This window comes from Cervus elaphus, chromosome 3 (assembly GCF_910594005.1).
Source record: "Cervus elaphus chromosome 3, mCerEla1.1, whole genome shotgun sequence".
Classification (NCBI taxonomy): domain Eukaryota; kingdom Metazoa; phylum Chordata; class Mammalia; order Artiodactyla; family Cervidae; genus Cervus; species Cervus elaphus.
Window position 1 is genome coordinate 54,520,940 of NC_057817.1, and position 19,590 is coordinate 54,540,529.

Consider the following 19,590-nt stretch of genomic DNA (forward strand, 5'->3'; position numbering starts at 1 on the left):
CAAGCGCCAGCTTCAGGGACGATCCTGGTCTGCACCTTAGATGGGGGCTTCCCTCCCGCCAACTCCCGCCCCTTCAGCCCCCCAGTTCCTTGTGCCTCCCCATTAAGCTGCTGGGATTCAAGAAATATTTTACAGCACTCATTGGTGGCCTCCCCCTCAAAGTAAAGCCCACTTTGGGTCACGTTGGAGAATTTTTAAGGTGCCCGTCCCTCTGTTTTTTCCCAGGCCTTTCTGAGCCCCTGTCTTCTCCCCCCCACCCCACCCCCGACCCACCACCAGGTGGGGTCCGCGCCGAGCAGCTGCTTCCTGTTGCCCCAGAGGTTGCTGCAAGGGTGGCGGTGGTTGGGGGAAAACTGAACTAGAATAAAGCCGATTCTCACGGTCCCACATCAGCTTCACCAGCGCAGCTCCTGGCGGCCCCCACGTTCCAGGCACTGAGAGACAGGGCGAGGCAAGACTGAGGTTGAAAGGCCTAGGAGGTCTTTGCCCTCGTGGCTTCCTGATTCCAGAAGCTTTTACACTTGGGTCGTGCCGGGGGAAGGAGGCTGCGTCTCCCCACAGCGGTAGGGCTTGAGCTCCCGGGGAGTTGAACCTGTTCACCTAGGAGGGCCGCTGTGCGTCACCCGCAGCAGGCTCGGCCGTGAGTTTCCTCTCGGACACCTCTATTCCTCCGGAGTCCCTGTGACCCTCACTGCCTTCCTGGTCTTCCTTTGTGACGAGATCTCGGCCGGTGTCTCCCGGAGTGCGGGTGGAGCTATCCCAGGTCCTCCAGTTCGAACCCACCACCATCCCCCACTTCACCGCAGAAGTTTCTGTCTCTTCTTCCTGGGGATCTGCTCTCTTCCTCCATCTGGGATTCTTCCTGGTTCTGGCCCCTAGGAGACGCCACCCGCTTCCCCCTCCCCCAGCGGATTCTTCGCGACAGCCCTGCCCGCGCGCTTGTCCCTACCCCAGTAGCTCCGGCCCCTTTAAGTGCTTCCCCCCACCCCCGCCCGCCCCGCCGGCGGCCCAGGGCTGGGGGAGGAGGCGCCGCCGCCGCCCGGCTCGGCCACCTGCGCTGCCGCCACCGCCCGGCCCTACTCCAGGTGAGGCCCGGCACCCACGTCCGGTCCCGGAGTCCCTCGGCCGGCCGCCCCTGCGGTCTCCTACCCGGGATCCGCGCTGCCCGGGACTCCGGATCTGATCCTCCCCCTGCGGGAGCTGCCCTTCCTCTCTCCCCCGCACTATCTCCTCGCCCATTTCTCCCCTGTCCTCTGCGACCGGAATCCGGAGGCTTCTCACGCTTCTCGGCCAACCTCTCCCGGGTACCCCTCCTATTCTGGACCCAGGATCTCCCCCTCCCCCGCGCCTTCCTCGCCAGAAAAATCTCCCGCGGTCTGGGTTTCGCCTCCTCCCCTCTGGAACCATCGCTTTCCCACGCCATCCTAACCTTCATTGGGAGGGGGAATAACCGCCACCCCAACCCCTCTCCTTCCCCGTAGTAAGGGGGGTGGGGGTTAGCATAGCCTAGAGTCACTTTCAGGCCCTGCTCCGTTTAGCCATTCAAGTTCAACTAACTCTCATCTAAAGCTTCCCTGACGCCCTGACCCTACCGCATCTCTCCCAGACTCCGGGGGTGCGACCCCAGCACCAGCCCAGGTGGGAACGGCCCTTCTAAGCTTGGGGTGGGCCAGTCCCGCCTAAGACCGCTCTTACCCCAGAGTCAGGGAATGGGGGGGGGGGCACCCAGAATCTTGTGATTATGGGCTTAAGGGGCTGTTGGAGAACAGTGTTTGAAGGGCTAGGACTAAGTCTCTAAGGGTGTTGGGGGTGGTGAGGAAGGCCTGGGAAGCCCGGCCTTTTCTATTCAGATGCAAAAGGAATCCTGAGGAAATTAGGTCTTTCCCCATCCTCTTCTGAGTCCAGTCTGGATAAGCTCCTTGGAGAGTTTGAAAGAAGACTGCTGAATCTGAGGGGACCATACCAATTTGGGGAGAAGAGGGATGAGTTGTGGTCCTTTTGATGGGGAGAATCTGGCCTCCCCAAAATACGGGGTGGGGGGATGGGGGGAGGAGACTGTTTTCCATTGACCTGGAGAGGAAAGTGGGACAAGTTGGAATGTTACCAGGTTGAAGGCTGTCTCCCCACTAGACCCTATTAACATGTGAACCATTCAGCCAGTGAGGGCGACGGAGGTCTTTAATATTGATAATTACCCCATCTCCATTAGAGAATTCCCCACCGCCCAAATCCAGCTGAGACCTTAGCTCTGCCCCTTTTCTTCTTGCCCTCTCATTCCCCACTGTCCCCAGCACAACACACTCCAGAATGAAGGGACAGGGTGTCTGGATTTGAGTCATGTTTCACAGGCCGAGAGGGAGCTGGGTGGGGGATGAAGGAGAGGGTGATCAGCAGTGGTGTTTGGGGTTCAATTCCAGGAGTACCTGGACAAGGAGAGGGAGAGGGCTACAAACGAGTCCGCCCTCTCTTCCTTTCTGTCTCTTCCCGCTCTGAGCTCCAGCCATCTGGCTCCTCAGTGGAGCCATGCACTCCGGCAGCTGACCCCAGTCAGGGTGGGACAGCAGGAACACAGGGAGGGTGAGACAGGGAGAGCAGGTGCTCATTTCCTCCCTCCCCATTCTCTTTATTACCCGCCCACTGGCCTGGCTTGTTAGAGGTTCAGAGGATTCTCCAGCTACTCTTCGCACAAGTTGCTGAAAAAAAAAATGACCATTTGCCCCTTCCCGTTTCTAGTAGCTTCCTAAAGAGAGACGGGGTAGGAATTGTCCACGTCTGATAGGATTGAGGACTGTCTGGGGATCTAAAGGATCAGTCTGCCCTCTGTCGTCTGGATGTCGGGGAGAAGCACAGCTGCTGGTTGGGGTGGCTTCTGGCAAGAGGTAAACACCCAGCTGGGGGCATATTGACACCCCACCCTCACCCTTCCTCGAAGAGCAAGGAAGACCTCTGATCGGAAGGGACGAGGAGGGGTCTCCTTCAAGGAGGAAGGTGACTGTAGTCTTTCTGCATCAGATGGGAAAGAATGGATCCTGCCTCACTTTCTTTTCTAATCCCGGGTGGCCCTTTGCTATCCAACACCGTCCTTCCCAACGGCTCCTGGCTGGGATAGTCCTAGGGGTTGCCCTGGAGACTAGGCCTGAGGCTCGGAAGGGGTGGGGGTAGTCAGTGGGGCACAAGAGTAACCGGCTCTTCCGGAGAGGAGCGGAGCCAGCGGGTGGGTGTGTGTGGGTGTGTGGTGTGGGGGGGGCGTGGCTACACCCGTCTGACTGGCGCAGGCTCCTCCCCTGCCGCCCGCCTCCGACTGTCCTGCCCTCTGATTGGGGGCGGGAGGTAGGAAGGTTCGCCCTCATCTGCCCTGGAAAAGGAACAAGAAAAAAAGAAAAAGGATACCTAGCTCGCTCTCTCGGCCCTTTAGGAAGCCAGTTCCACGCCCTGGGCTCTCTTCTTCACTTGTCTTTATTTGGGGGATGGGGGAGGCATTCCTTAGCAGAAGTTTGCTGGATCCTTCCTTTCACCAAAAGAAAGGACCCCCCCCTCTACCCTGAGTGTGATCCCTGTTTACCCAGAGACTTCAGGTTAGTAGGCTGTTAGGGGTCTTGATTTTTTATTCAAGGTGACCCTTTAAATCTGTTGTTGAGTCGTGGAGGAGAAAAGGATTTTTATTTCTGTCTGCTCCTTCCCACTGGCAACCTATTTTTTTCAGGAGAGACATCCTCCTAACCCTCCTTAGCCTGTCTCTGTCCTACACACTTTGAGCTTTGCTGAAGCTCACCTCCTTCTTAGCTTTTCTGAGCCATTGGTTTGTTGTGGTGAATGAAGTCTGTCAAAACTCAGGAAGAACTCACTTCTCTGTGGAGTAAGAAAATCCAATCTAGACTGATGGATTTGGTCCTACCTTACTATGGTATCACCCAGTTTTCAGATCTTCTTCCTCCCCAGACTCCCAGAGGAAAAAAGTATTTGTTGACCCCCGCAACCTGCCAGAGTTTCATCATCCCCACTCTGAAACTGTTCCTCTTCCAGAGAATTCAGCCTGAGTTTTGCACAGTTAGGCAGTTGTTTGTAGAACTGCATTGCAATGAATTGAATAGGAATTATCTTGATGCCTCCAAAGTCTGTTGAGTTGCAAGGAAAAAAAAAAAAACAACCTGGTTTCTGGTCACATTTTATCCACTGTTTGACCTTGGACGAGTTGGTTACTCTCTTCAGGCCATAATTTCTTCATCTAACAAGAGAAGATTGAGCTAGAAATTCTCTAAATTATAACATCACATATGACACTGTTCTCCATTCTGGGCCTCTGCAATAGACATTTCAGGTGATAGCCAATCTCTAGTCCTCTGCTAGATTTTTCCTTCCTCTTCTCAGAAGTTTTCACATATAGCCCTATCAGAAAAAGTACTGGAACTATCTAAAAAGTGGTGATTTGGGGCACCTTATTTGCTGGTAGGTTTTCCTGTTCCTCCCCTGTCCCTCTGACCAGATTTAGGCTAGACTCTGGCCTTCCCTTTCTTGGCTCAAGGTTCCTTTTCTTACCCACAGGAATCTTCCTGACCCTCAGGGTCCTGCTGATGTCGCCGGGAAATTTGTGATCCAGGCAGGACCGGGCTGCCATCCACGGGACAGGTGAGTGGGCAGCAGATGGAGCTTGCCTTTTTCCACCTCTTTACCAGGACTGAATTTTTCCTAACCTTTCCGCTTCTGCACTTGCACTTTTCCACTACTTGCCATGGGAAATAGTTGCCCCCGAAATGATCTCCCTCTCCCATCTCCCGCCCCGCCCCCCCTTAGGGGACTGGCGTATATCTCGGTCCTAGAAATTTGGTGTAGTCTTTTAGGTTAGCCTTGGGTTCAGGGCACGCCTTTCAGCTTGCTCAACGTGATGCGGGGCTACCGCCCACAATGAAACAGTGCAGAGGTAGCTTACCGGTAGGCTAGGGTGACGCCGCGGCGCTAGGACCCAGATCCGGGTCAGGGAGCCGGGACGCCCGGCGCTAGGACCCGGCGGCGGAAGGCGGCTCTCCTGCGGCCGCAGCTTCCCCGCCCCCTCCGGCTTCGGCTCACTCCTCCCCCGCCGGCCATGTTGGCTCCGCTCGGGCCCCGCGGTTGAGCCGCGTCCCCCTCCCCCCTCCCGGACCCCAGACCCCCTCCCCCGCGCTCCCCTCCCCTCCTGGCGCCCGGAGCGCGGCCCTGTGAACCGCCCGTCCCCCGGGGAGAGACAAGCCCCGAGCCTGGCTGGACGCCGCCGCCTCAGGTCTGTTGGGTCTGTGGCTGGGGGCCTGAGGGGAGGGAGCCCCGCTTTCATCCGAGGTTTCCCTCAGGGAACGGAGACTGGAGCAGCCTACAGCCTTGCGGGGAAGTAGGGGGAGAGACGCCGACTTTCTAGTTAGGACCCATCCCTGGGCAGGGGTCTCTCCGCCCAGGGGGCTGGAAGGAGAAGGGGGCTGGCCGGCCTGCTGTAGACCCGGGATGGGTCGGCGGGGGCGGGAGCGAGAGGAGCTGTGGAGGCCCCCGGCGACGGCGGCGGCTGCGAGGAGGAGGCGGAGAAGCCGCCTGGCTGGTGGAGATGACTCCTGTGGGGGACTCGGGGTGGAATCCCCGGGAGGGGCTCCACCTCTTCCGAAGGGGTGGGGATTGCCCGAGTGCGAAGGGTAGGTGAGGGGTTTCCCTGGACGGGTTACACACTCCGTTTGTGGGGGTTGGGGCGTTTTGGCAACGGTGAGTGGAGGTTGAAGGGCTTTCCAGGGGTCTCGGGGTGTCTCCTTGGCGGAGTGGGGGGTGGGGTGCACGCTCTCTTGAGCTTGGCGAGCAGGAGCGAGCCTTGCTGGAGTGAAACTGTGCTTGGCTTGGGGCCCTCGAGTCCAGGGAGAATCCCCCATTCCAGGGATGGGGCTTGGTAGGGCCGGTGCTAAGGCGTCCGGATTTGAGCTGGGCTTAGGGGCCGGAGCGAAGAATAAAGAGGGAACCCTTTCCAAGGGGGATCCCTCGCTAAGGGGATCCCCATTTCCATGGCAGAAAAGATGATCCCGCATCATCCCTTTCTTTCCTGAGGTCCCCAATTTTCAGAGGAAGGCAGTGCCATCAGTAGTCATCCTTTGTAGGATTTGTTGGAGTGAGAGATTTGCATCCTTCGGGGGGCGATGCGGGGGGATAGCTTCCACCTCCATCTGTACACAAACAGCCCCTCCCCCAAGCCTCCCGCAGGAAGTGGCCGGGAAATGGCAGCTGTGCGTTTGCTGCTGCGTCTCTTGTTGTTTTGAAATGTCCATTTTAATCAGATTTGGTTTCATTTTCTGAGGCCTTCAGGCAAGCTTGGATCCTGCCAACCATGTGGTCAGAGAGTCCTTTCGTTCGACTTTTTTTTTTTTTTCTTTTTAGTAAACTTAATTTGTCAACTGGAAGTAGTCACTGCGGTTGACTCACTGATCCCAATTCCCCCTCCAAAGCATCTCTGTCTCCTTGTCTGGATTTTTTTCTCCTGAGCTAGAGGTCATAGAAAATCAAACTCACTCATTCACCAGCAAGGCTACACTTTCAGTACAAGTGATGCAAATTCCCTGAGTGTAAAGAGCAGCCAGGAAGACGGGATCTTTTGTGGCATGAGAGTGACTTTTGGGGATCTTGCTTTATATGTGTATATGAATATTAAATATATTCTTACATGACAGTTTCTGTATTGCAGACCACTTGAGCAAGTGAGCTTATGAAGAAGTCAATTCTGAGATGTGGAAGAAGAGGAGGGAAGGGGGAAGATGTAACTGAGTGGGATTTGTGTGTTGGGGTAGGACTGATTTGGGCTTGTTCCTCAGTGGTAATTCTAGCCTAAGAATAAGTCCCTGTTGGAAGCCTGCTAGTTAACATAGGGGATGGTTTACCTTCTGCAGAAACAACTCATTAGGAGAGTTAGTTATCATATGACTTACGCCTCAGTTCATAAAAGACATTCTCTCATTACCATTCATGGAGAGTGGTAACCTTTTCCCCTGTTCTATGCAAAGTCATGTGTCTGTGCAAAGATTTTCTCTTTCTCCCACCTGATAACTCCAGGAGATTTTTATTGCAGCGTACAGTGATGGACTCTGTGTACTGTGCCCCCAGGCGCTTAGCTAGACCCTGAGTTTGGTTTGAGATGAGTTGGCCACAGGATTTTATATTTTGAGAGATGGAAGTATTGAGATCATTTGAACTATCCTGAAGATGGCTTAAGCCTAACATTTAAATAATCTTTTCAATGTTTTCCACCTGAATTGTAGATTCTTAGGTTAAAGGTCCAGGAAGGACCTGGTAGACATATGATTATGTGACAGCAGCAGCATCACTGTTAGGATAGCAGCATTGCTCTTTTTACTGGGGCTGTTGGAGTTGATATTCTGGAAACAGTAAAAACAAGTTCAGTGTCATTGCCCTTTTTCTTGCCCCTCTGCTTGACTGGTTGGCTCCTTTGAGTTGCTTTCTGACAGGGTTGACTTGACACTGATTTTTAAGTTCCCCTTTCTTCAACCTTTGTTTACCTAGATTGGGTCCTGACAGAGTAGTCAATTGATTTTCCCTGTTGGAAATTAAAACAGTGAAGGAAGGAGAAAGACTACTCCTGTTTCTTTGGACTCTTTAAGAGAAGTTGATTTTTGAGATAGCTATGGCTTCATTCTATACATGATTGATCAGAAAGCTGAATGAAGTAAAGCTTTCGTGGCCTTTTTGTAAAATGGATGTATTTTTCTCTCAGAAGTGGATTTCTGAATATTGACTTTGTTTTTTTTTTTTTTAAGCTTCTCTGTAGAGGAGAAAATTTGAGGTGTAGAAAGAACTATGTGGGCCAACCTCAGAGTCAGTCAGAAATCTAGAATGCCCTGAGAGGCTCATCTTGCAGTCTTGTGGTTCTGGAATCGGGTGTTGCCAAGGGAGAAGCAAAGCTTGTTAGGGTTACTGTGTCTTGCTCCTGTTGACCTTTCTTCTCACCTCTGAAGAGGTCTGCTATACTCTTTTACTAAAATAATAAAATAGTTAAAATAGTGTGGAAGTTATTCCAGTAACTGGTATGCTGCTCAGTCTTGTGTGAGATGTGTACAGTGAGGCAGTAATGCCAGAAATTTTATTTCCTATGAGATAGAGTGACTTATAAAACTCTTTGAGGATTTTTGGGGGCAAATAATCTTCTGGATTTGTTTTTTAGGATATGAATGTTCTCATATACCTCATAGCCCAAGATTATACTTTCTTAGCATTGTTGCATATGGGTCAGAGGGAGCATTTTTCACCAACTTGTTGTTTTTCATAATTCTGATTTTTTTTCATAATTCTGGTTTATAAAATTGTAAATTTATAAAACCTGCCTCACTAAATGGGATCTTTAACCTGCCTTCTCAGCTCAGTTTTTTTTTTTTTTTTTTTTTTGAGGAGGAGGGTAATATATTTTTGAAAAGGGGTGAAGTCTAACTGTTAAAGCTGAAATTGAGAAACAGAGCTTGAAAAGGAAATAACCTTGTTAAAGCCTCTGGAGTGTGGCTTTTAATGTCCTGCAGTTTTAAAGGCATTTCCAGTTCTCTGGTGAAGTGACCAGAGCAGTGGCAGAAAACCTAGCCTAGATTGTTGGTATGTGGTTCCTTTATTCAGTTACCAAATATTTTAAAACCTGCTATATACCTTGAGTGTTCAGTTAAATCATGCTTCCCTGTTTCTAGGCCTTATTTTATGCATGAGACATCTGTCTAAAATATGTCAAGATTTGGGGCCTTTCTTCCCTCTGGAAGAGTTACTTCTATGAAGAATGAAACTGAATTTTTTGATTCTCTGAGAATGGTAGGAGCAAAAAACCATATTCTGTATTGGATGAGTAAATTGATAGTGACAGAAAAGATAGATTTATTCATTCATTTGCTCAATCTACAGGTTTAACAAATACTTCCTTTCAGTTTTTAGGTACTCAGCGCTGAGCTAAGTGCTGGGGGTGCAAGGAGAGAACAAACCCTGGTGTCGCTGTAGAGCCTGCGTGTGTGCTCAGTCGTTCGGTCTGTCTGAGTCTTGGTGACCCCGTGGGCTGTAGCCCACCAGGCTCTTCAAGTTCATGGAGTGTTCCATGCAATACTGGAGTGCAATTTCCTACTCCAGGGGATCTTCCCAACCCAGAGATTGAACTGATGACGAACTCTTGTATTGGCAGGTGGATTCTTTACCACTGCGCCACCTGGGCCCCCTAGAACCTACATAGTATAGAAAAAAATAAGAACAGAGAACAGTCATCTTTGTGTTCTGTGCAACTTGGACATGGCAGTTGTCTTTGAATAGCTTCCCTTAGTATAATAACCTTCCTTCTTTCATCATCTTCCTTCTGCCTCGCTGTCCTGACTAGGAAAGGGAGGTTAAGGAGAGGACTTTATGAGAGAATGAGCCTCATTTAGCATGGCTGTAGTCTGAATCAGCGTTCCACGGGAAGTCAGTTACCAGTACTGTCGGAATGGGCTATCCTGACAGGAGAAGAAGGCATGTTGATTTTGTGGCTTGACACTTGGAACTCTATTGGTGGAGGAAGACAGCCTAACCAGGGAAGGGGTTTTTAGGTTTGAAAGGCAAGGCATCCTTGTTTGCAGCATCAGGAATTGGGAATGAGTGAGAACTTTTGGATCTTCCCCAGAGAATAGGATAGGAATGGGAAATGAGGCAGCTTTTGTATTACAGCAGAGTTTTTCAACCTTGAGCAAGAGCCAAATAATCCTTTGTTGTGGTGGGTTGTCTTGTACATGATCATTAGGCGCATCCCCAGTATCAATTTCTTAGATGTCAGTAGCATATACCTTTCTACATAACTAAATGTTCCCTGGGGGCAAAATCACCCTGGTTGGGAACTACTGTGTTAGAGTATGGTGGGTGAATCCAGAGATGTTCAGTGTTCAGAAATAACATAACATGCACCATTACAAATCTAAAATGTAGTAATATGATTTATTTATTATACTGCAAGATTTACATTCACCGTTTAGTAAAGACAGGTGTTTGAAATCTCTTCCTAGCCCCCCATATTAGAAATCTCTCTGTGGAATTTTAGCATTCTGTATGGGAAAAATGAAGCAAGAAGCTGCAGGCATTGCTCAAGGGTCCAGCTGTATGGTGGTGATGATGTGTCTTGTTTGGGGGTAGGTAGCCTCAGAGGTCTGAGTGTTGTGTTGGTCAGGGCACCTGCAACAGTGTTGAAATTTGCAATGTTTATTTCAACACTTTGTGCATTGTCAGCCTTTTTCTGTTAAAGCCCTGTCACAGGTCCACAGAATAGTACCCCTTTAGTTGCAACTGAGAGAAAGAGCAGGCTGTTTGGCCATGTGGCAAGAGCTTTACTGCCTCAAGCTTAAGGGGCAGTGTCCCTCCCTTAACTCTTATAAATGAAGCTTAAAGGCTCTTAAGAGGTACATTTACATATTACTGGGACTGGGCTGGGTTCTGGCCTGATTGTACTTCCTGGTCAGGAAAGCTGTCTACTCTTCTAGGGGTTGGGCACTAACTGATTTCCTTTTTTCATTTGGCCAAGATCCTATTAGTTTAAAGGGAGACACTCTCCTTTGCTTTACCGTTCTCATTAGCTCTAGATGGGAAGACATGATTTACCTTCAGGCCTTATCGTGAAAATCATCTTGGGTAGAAAGGTTGAAATAAAATAACCCTGATTTTATTGCTGAGAGGAGCTGCCCACATTTTCTTTGCATTCCTGTACTGTGATGCCATATTTAAGTGACATCTGAAATTAAAAGGCGCTTGCTCCTTGGAAGAAAAGCTGTGACAAACTTAGACAGCATATTAAAAAGCAGAGACATCACTTCGCTGACACAAAGGTCCATATAGTCAAAGCTCTGGTTTTTCCAGTAGTCGTGTATGGATGTGAGAGTTGGACCGTAAAGAAGGCTGAGCAGTGAAGAATTGATGCTTTCGAATTGTGGTACTGGAGAAGACTCTTGAGAGTCCTTTGGATAGCACAGAGATCAAACCAGTCAATCCTAAAGGAAGTCAACCCTGAAGATTCATTGGAAGGACTGATGCCGAGGCTGAAGCTCCAAAACTTTGGCCACCTGATGCAAAAAGCCAACTCATTGGAAAAGACCCTGATGCTGGGAAAGATTGAAGGCAGGAGGAGAAGCAGGTGACAGAGGATGAGATGGTTGGATGGCATCACCGACTCAATGGACATGAATTTGAACAAACCCTGGGAGATAGTGAAGGACAGGGAAGCCTGGCGTGCTGCGGTCCATGGGGTTGCAAAGAGTTGGACACGATTGCGCGACTGAACAACAAAAGTATACAGTGAGTCTGGCTGGGAGGATCATCCCTGCTTTTGTAATATCTCTCGTAGTAGTAAAATAGTGATAGTTTTAAAGTAACTTGTCAAGGTCACACAGCCAGTGGTAGTAGAGCTGGAATTTGCACCTAGAGCCACTGTTGTTCCACTGATGTCACTGCCCAGCACAGAGTTGTATGTTTCTCGGAGCTGCTTATAAATGAAGTGACTCTGGTCCTGTGACCCCTCAGTAGAGGCTACTGGAGAAACAGACCTCAGGCACTGGATAACTTGTCACCCCTTTTACTTACCTGATTTCTGTAAGCCATCCATTTACGCTTGCTGCTGCTGCTGCTAAGTCACTTCAGTCATGTCCAGCTCTGTGAGACCCCATAGACGCAGCCCACCAGGCTCCTCCGTCCCTGGGATTCTCCAGGCAAGAACACTGGAGTGGGTTGCCGTTTCCTTCTCCAATGCACGCGTGCATGCTAAGTCGCTTCAGTCGTGTCCGACTTTGTGTGACCCTGTGGACAGCAGCCCACCAGGCTCCTGTGTCCACAGGATTCTCTAGGCAAGAATACTGGAGTGGGTTGCCATTTCCTTCTCCCCATTTAAGCTTATTAGTATATAATTTGTGAGACAGGAAATGGTATACTGTCCCAGACTAGCAGAGATGAAAAAGTCACTAGTTTCCTCATGGATTCAAACAGAAAAAGGACAACAAACTGTGGCCTGTCATTGAGTGGGAGAATATAGTCCAGAGGATATAGGAGAGAAGATGTGTGTCTCACACACCCCAGCAGAGGTGTGGCTGTGCATGCAACTGGAGGAGTGGAGAGGGGATCAGATGAGATTGGCTCTCATCTGATTATCAAGCATAGCATTTCTAGACGTGTGTAATGAATTACTGAATATCCTCTCTGTGATATAAGTTTGCTTATAGCTTTGCTTATTATTATTTTGGCTGTACTGCCTGGCTTGAGGGATCTTAGTTCCCTGACCAGGGATTGAACCCAGGCCCTGGTAGTGAAAGTGCTGAGTCCTAAACACTGGACCACCAGGGAGTTCCCTGTGACGTACGCTTTCCCAAATGGCTCAGAACCTGCCTGCCAATGCAGCAGACGTGGGTTTGATCCCTGGGAAAATCCCCGGAGAAGGAAATGGTAATCTACTCCAGTATTTCTGCCTGGGAAGTCCCCTGAACAGAGGAGCCTGGTGGGCTATAGTCTACAGGATCGACAATCCATGGGGTCCCAAAGAGTTGGACATGACTTAGTGAGTGAGCGTGCATGCAACCTACGGGATAGAGGATGAACTTTTCTTCCTTAATGTCTTTCATTTTGGAAGGATCACTTTTCTCACGATGCTTATTTTTCAGACTGTCAGTGCTGAGGAGAGGCCTTTATAGGGAAATCTTGGAGGGCCCTGAGGTCTTCTCTATAGAGTCGCAGTTTCTTCATTGATGCCTAGCAAGTTTGGATCTGCTGCTTATTTTAGAATGAAGATAGGAAATCCTATATGGAAAATAAGGTTATCCTAAAAACTTTTCCTCCCTTATGTTGACAAAATACAGAATGGCTTTTATTTTTCACATTCTAGTTGACATTGATGGAGGTGGAGACAGTTGCGGTTTGAGCGTGGGAAGTCTCTTAGCTGCCACACCGTGCGCTATGCTGGGCTTTGTTTCGTGCTCAGAACTGTCTCAGGTTCACCTGATGGTGGCCAATTTGCATTATCTGGCATGGTCAAGAATATGATTCTTACGTATTCTTAACTAATTTATTCATTTTTAAAAAGCTTTACTTCTAGTTTTTTTGTTTTATTTTTTTAAGAAGTTACTTAAAAAACCTCACCTAGCGGACTTCCCTGGTGGTCCAGTGGTTAAGACTCTGTGCTCCCAGATTTGAACCCTAGTCAGGGAACTAGATCCCACATGCACAACCGAATAAAAACAAAACAAAAAACATAACCTAGGACTTCCCAGGTGGCGCAGTGGGCAAGCTTCTGTCTGCCAGTGCAGAGGACACGGTTCAGTCCTGGTGCAGGAAGATTCCACGTGCTGCAGAGCAGCTAAGCCCATGTGCCACAACTGCTGAAATCTGCGTGCTGCAGGGCCTGCCACAGAGTAGCCCCCACTCTCCACACTGTGGGAGAGCCCTCACGCCAGCGAAGACCCAGCACAGCCATAAGTAAACAAAATTACACATTAAAAACCGACATAACCTCGGTCTGCTTATTATTTCATCTTGGGAGCTTGATAAATCTTTCTACCTGAATTTGTCTGTCCTTTTTCAAAATGTAGTAACCAGAGGAGTTGCTTTTTCTGTATCACAACAGATCATGTCTCTCACATGTCAAATTAGTGTGTGCTAGTATATCCTAAGTATCTGATGTGTCAGACTTTGTCAGTAATCCTAGCTTCTGTTTCCTATCTTTCTTCCTTTTTCTCTGTGCTCTATCAAAGATAAATTTATTCTTTAAAAAAAATTTTTTTTTTAATTTTTATTAAGATCTATTTATTTTTGGCTGTACTGGGTCTTAGTTGCCACACAGTGGCTTTGTTCAGTTGCAGCGAGCGGGGGCGAGTCTTCATTGTGGCGTGTGGGCTTCTCATTGTGGCGGCTGCTCTTGTGGAGCTCGGACTCTGGGGTGGTCACACTCAGCAGTTGCGGGGCGTGGGCCAAGTTGCTCCACTGCATGTGGGTTCTTCCTAGACCAGGGATCAAACCCACGTCCCCTGCATTGGCAGGCAGATTCTTAACCACTAGGCCACCAGGGAAGTTCCTCAAAATAATGTTATGTATTTATTTATTTTTGGCTGTGCTGGGTCCTTGTTGCTGCGAGGGCTTTTCTGTAGTTTTGTACAGAGGGGGCTTCTCCGTAGTTGCAGTGTGCGGGCATCTCACTGTGCTGCGCAGGCTCTGGGGTTCGTGGGTTTCAGCAGTTTGGGCTCCCTGGCTCCAGCGCACAGACTCAATAGCTGTGGTGCACGGGCTTAGTTGCTGTGTGGCCTGTGAGATCTTCCTGGACCAGGGATCGAACCCATATCTCCTCCAGTGACAGGCGGGTTCTTCACCACTAAGCCATCAGGGAAGCTCCAAAGATAAATTTGTTCTGATCATCATTCCTACTAGTGTATCACCTCATATTCAGTAGAGGGTAAAGAACTTTTTAACCATACTTCTCCCCAATGAGCCACTGCATTTTACAGTTTAAGTAACTAGCAGTAAAAAAAAAAAAAAGTACTAGCAGTTCTCTCAGCAACCCTTTCTTTACATTTAAGCCACAAAACCCAAACATGGGAAAGTAGTCATGGTAGACACAACAAAATACTATTCCTTAGGGCACTCTTAATCAGTTTTCCAGCTCTGACACTTTTCAGAGCTGTGTTCTTGAGACCATAGTATTTCCCATGAAAAAGGAGTAGAAGTGTTGCTTGATTGATGATTTGAGTTTTGCTGTTATGATCACTTTTCCTGAACTGTGTGCTTTTCAAATTCCTTTAGTCGGGTAACTATACTGTCTTCTTCTGATGTCTGAGGCTATAGATAGGATAACGTGAAAATTAACAACTATAATAATGAAACATGATATGTATTAAATATACTTTTTCTGCCAACATGTCCATGCTTTCCTGTCAAAAAATGGCTTTGGGAATCTTCTGTAGACCCTGAGAATGGGACTCTGGCCTTAACTGAGGGGGAGAAAAAAGGATGGAGAATGTTAAATATTAACGATTGAGGGCTAATATCTAACACAGAGGGGTAACCTGGGCTGGGAGTTAAAAGAGTGGTGCTTATACCGGGGAAAGACTCCTCTAGGCGGCTATTTTGGTTCTTCTCCCTAACTCTTTGTATCACTACAAGGCTGACTTTTTAAGAATACTTTCCATACGGTCACTGCCCAGATTAGGAGCATGCTTCCTCTTCTCTGCTCTTTTTCCTCAACCCCCTCTCTCCCCACTCTGCCCTGTCCATGCTTAGGTAGGAGAAGGGTAAGTAAGGTAGATGGAAGGGTGGGGGCATTCCTTCTAGAATATTTCAGGTGACATAACCTTGTTTAACCGCCAGTATTTTTTTCCCCTTTCTCTCCCCTCCTACAGAAATGGAGGCAAACGACCATTTTAACTTTACTGGCCTTCCCCCTGCACCTGCTGCCTCAGGACTGAAACCCTCTCCCTCCTCAGGGGAGGGGCTCTACACTAACGGGTCTCCCATGAACTTCCCCCAGCAAGGGAAAAGTGAGTGTGAGGGCCATGTGGCCTGGGAGGGAGTGGGCATCATTTCTTTAGAGTGGATTGATGGGGTCAGCGGGCTCTCCTCTGGGTTGGCTACTTCACCGCAGCTCTCTTTTATGTCAGGTGGGAAGGGAGGAAGTGAATCCTCAGAACTCCAGCTGCTGGAGAGAAATCAAGCTTCTTAGAGCAAGCTCTAGGGGTTTATGGAAGAACCGCTGTTAGTTTTAAGGTTGGAAGAGATTGGAAAAATATACTGGCCTTTTCATCTTAGCTTGTTCTTCTGTTAGCCTGGTTCCCTGGCTACTGCCCCAAAGTGGTGAGGTGGCTACTGCTTCTGATAACCAGGTTGCACCCGTGAGAAAGAGATAAAGGGTCAGTCCTCTGAGAAACTGTTTTTAGAGATTGGAGTAGCCGCCCCTGGGACTGTAGGAGGAGGCGTTGGGTGAGGGTTGGGATGTGTTTGCCTTTTAGTTTGTGCAGCGGAGAAGAGGGCAGATGCTTGAAGTGTGTGTGCGGCTTCCTGTCCTTGTGGATAGAAGAGAGGGACAGGGAGAGTTTTAAGTTTACCTACTTCCCCAGAGAGAAACATCTGTAATTCCAGACGGAAGTGCTGCTGCCAGGATCAGGTCTTCCGCTGGGTTTGGCTTATCAGTTGCTCTCTGCAGTGGCTCTGCCAAGTACCTCTCTACTCTTGCCTCGGTTTCAGTCAGGTCCTTTATGGGAAGCGCATATGCTTCCCTCCTTCCTTGCAGCAGAAAAAGACTGCCATAGGCTTATGCTTAACCACCACTCCCTCCTGTCTTCAACAAGAGGGTTGCAGATAGAAACTCCCTCACACCCCCACCTCACCTGAAGCTTCCTTAGTGTTTTGGTTTCTTTTGTTTGATTGCCCTCCAGTCCAGAGGCTGCCATGGGTGTTGAAAGGTGAAGTCTGCAGTACTGGTCATGCAGAGATTCCACTTGGTGCCTGTTACCCTGTGGGGTACAGTGCCTATGGGGAGGGGCCAAGTCCGGTCTCTTCTGAGCTGGGATCTTGGTGCCGTGGTGACTGCAGATTCTATTCTTAGCCCGGCACAAAGTGCTGGGTCTGCATGTGCCAGTGAGGTGGAGGCTGTCCCTTCTGGTGCCACCGTGGGGCCAGACAGGCACTGGGGAAGGCAGGGGGCAGGGGAAGGGAAACGGAGAATGCAGTCATGCCACTCCAAGGGGAGAACTCCTCCAGGGGGTGAGGGTGGGGAAGAACGCAAGTCACTGTAGGGATTCTGCAGACAGTTTTATTTAGGAAAGAAAAAAAAAATTAAAAAGCCCTGAGCGTCAGCAGCATCCATCTCCCTGCTGGTCGTTTCTGTAGTAGGCCAAGAGAGTTCCCCAGCCCTCTACTCAGCAGCCTCAGCCGCAGTTGCTAAGCTTACATCCAGGAGCATCTGGGTTTGGTGTTCCCTGGAGACCAAAAAAACTGTAACTAGAGTAGAGGGGGAGTCCCCCACCCCTTTCCCTTTTCTTTTTCTAGTCAGTGCTGTTCCTTTGGTAGAATTGATACTGTTACTTGCATATATATCTGAAACTGACCCTTTTCCCTCCTTCTCTGCCAGGTTTGAATGGGGATGTGAATGTTAATGGCTTATCTACTGTATCTCACACTACTACTTCAGGGATTTTGAACTCTGCTCCCCACTCCTCCAGCACCTCACACCTCCATCACCCCAACGTGGCCTACGACTGTCTCTGGAACTACTCACAGTACTCATCTGCCAATCCTGGCAGCAACCTCAAGGACCCACCCCTTCTCTCCCAGTTCTCTGGGGGACAGTACCCACTCAACGGCATCCTTGGGGGCAGCCGGCAGCCTTCATCCCCAAGTCACAACACTAACCTTCGGGCTGGGAGCCAGGAGTTCTGGGCCAACGGTACCCAGAGTCCCATGGGGCTTAACTTCGACTCACAGGAACTCTATGATTCCTTTCCTGACCAGAATTTTGAGATTATGCCCAATGGACCCCCTAGTTTTTTCACCTCCCCACAGACTTCTCCTATGTTGGGATCCAGCATCCAGACCTTTGCACCCTCCTCCCAGGAAGTAGGCAGTGGTATCCATCCTGATGAGGCAGCAGAAAAGGAACTTACTTCCGTTGTGGCAGAGAATGGTGCTGGCTTAGTAGGCAGCCTGGAGCTGGAAGAAGAGCAGCCAGGTATAACTCATGTGGGTCCGTGAGCTGGGTTGGGAGAGGGAAAATGGGGCTGTGGGGGGCAGTGGCTTTTTGAGGTGAGGAAAACTTGTCTTTCCAGCTCTCTGCAGTGGAGGCTGATTTGCATGTTGGTGATTAGCAGAGCCAAGTGGCTGGTGTTTTTGTGGCAGCAGCACCAGCTCGAGAGTGGGAGTGCAGATTATTTCAAGCTCATGCAGAGCTGCTGGCCTGGAGAGGGCAGGTGGGCGCACCCGAAGCAGCCCCAGCAGACGCCCTCTGTCAAGAAAGGCTGCTTCTCAGACACAGGCAGGGGCTGGGGCATCAGCAGGAGGCACAGGGGCCAGCTCAGTCTGACTGGGGCAGGGCCAGGCTGGCTGCTGAAGCGGGCTGAGCCCTAAGCAGTGATCCGCACGGGAAGGAGGGAGGGACGCGCAGAGCACACGTGGTGTCTCCTCGGTCTCCTTTCTTTTCTGTTGTCCTTGGCATGGGTACCTGTGTGGTCCCTTTCATCCTTTCCCTCAGAATGTAGTTTGCTCTTGATTCCAAGAACAAGGGGTGACCACCCTGTAAAATCACAGGATGTTTTCTCTGACACCTGTTCCCACTGGACGGGAGAAAATAGCTGAAAACATGATGGGTTCTTATCTCAGACCCCACTCTTTTCCCTTTTTATCTGCTATGAGACCTTACACATCTTGGTTTAATCAAAGTTCTTGGTATTTTCGGTACCCAACATAGAACTGGCACCCATAAATGTTGAAAGAAGGATCATCCGTCCTTCTAGCAAAGATTGCCTACTGTAGCTGACTAAGCCGTTGGAGGCACTGACTCTGACCTTTGCCCTCTCCTGGGATATCCTAGAGCTAAAGATGTGTGGCTACAACGGCTCCGTCCCTTCTGTGGAATCATTACACCAGGAGGTCTCAGTCTTGGTCCCTGATCCCACAGTGAGCTGCTTAGATGATCCTTCACATCTTCCTGACCAACTGGAAGGCACTCCGATCCTCAGTGAAGTCTCTCTCGAGTCTTTCAGCACTCTGGCTCCGGGTAGGCTTGGAGACTGACTCCCTTCAACCTGTCCGTGCAGAGGGTAACTGACTTACACCACCTAGAAGAGATGGTAATCCAGGGAAACTGTTTGGGATCCTGTGGCAGATCAAAGATTCATGCCCCTGGCCTGACTGCGCCAGTTGCACTCTGAGCTGAATTGGTTCATTTCCCACATTCTCTCCCAGTGTTCCTTTTGGCCAGGAGCCCTGGATAGGGACTTCTTACCACACAGTTGGGCTGTTTGGGTTCTCACTAACTGGAAAGAAAACATTACGTTTTACCATACTGTTTTATGATAGATTCTAGAATTTTGTGTTGGTCTGTGGGTTAATAGAACCGTTGCCTTTCCTTCCCTAATATTAGAAAGAACCTTCACCCCGTAGGAACTAGAATTGGATGTATTCACACTAATATTTCTTAAATCTCACTTCCTGATTTTCTACCCCTGAAGAGCCAGTGAGTGGAGGACTCTACGGCATAGATGACACAGAGCTGATGGGTGCAGAGGCCAAGCTGCCTCTAGAGGACAGCCCTGTGATATCTGCCCTTGATTGCCCTTCCCTCAATAATGCCACGGCCTTCAGTCTCCTGGCAGATGACAGTCAGACTTCAGCCTCTATTTTTGCCAGCCCCACCTCGCCACCTGTCCTCGGGGAGTCTGTTCTGCAAGGTGAGTGAGGAGAGCTGGACAGAGTCCTGACCTAGGGAAAGGTGAACATGCAGGCCTGAGGGCCGGGGGTCTATGAGAACACCTTGCTGGGAGCTCAGGGGCCGTGGGACGGTGTATGGTGGGGCTGAGAAAAGGCATTCTGACTTCTGCTCTGTGCGCAAAAGAACGTGTGGGATAAGACTTGGAG

The 19,590-nt window shown here is 49.7% G+C and overlaps 1 protein-coding gene across 5 annotated transcripts in view; it reads left to right on the forward strand.

Moving 5' to 3' along the window:
• The window catches only part of BAZ2A (bromodomain adjacent to zinc finger domain 2A), a 34,578-nt gene that overhangs the window by 367 nt on the left and 14,621 nt on the right, over positions 1-19,590 (forward strand). For 2 of the 5 annotated variants that reach the window (XM_043889785.1, XM_043889811.1), the window contains exons 2-6: positions 4,543-4,626; positions 15,363-15,500; positions 17,090-17,686; positions 18,545-18,730; positions 19,185-19,403. In XM_043889785.1, coding sequence (XP_043745720.1) covers positions 15,365-15,500; positions 17,090-17,686; positions 18,545-18,730; positions 19,185-19,403 — 1,138 coding nt within the window. In that variant the 5' untranslated portion in view covers positions 4,543-4,626; positions 15,363-15,364. Of the gene's footprint in view, positions 1-1,001; positions 1,086-4,542; positions 4,627-5,058; positions 5,255-11,233; positions 11,287-15,362; positions 15,501-17,089; positions 17,687-18,544; positions 18,731-19,184; positions 19,404-19,590 lie in introns of those variants that run through there. The other 3 variants (XM_043889803.1, XM_043889793.1, XM_043889806.1) reach the window with 3 other exon arrangements.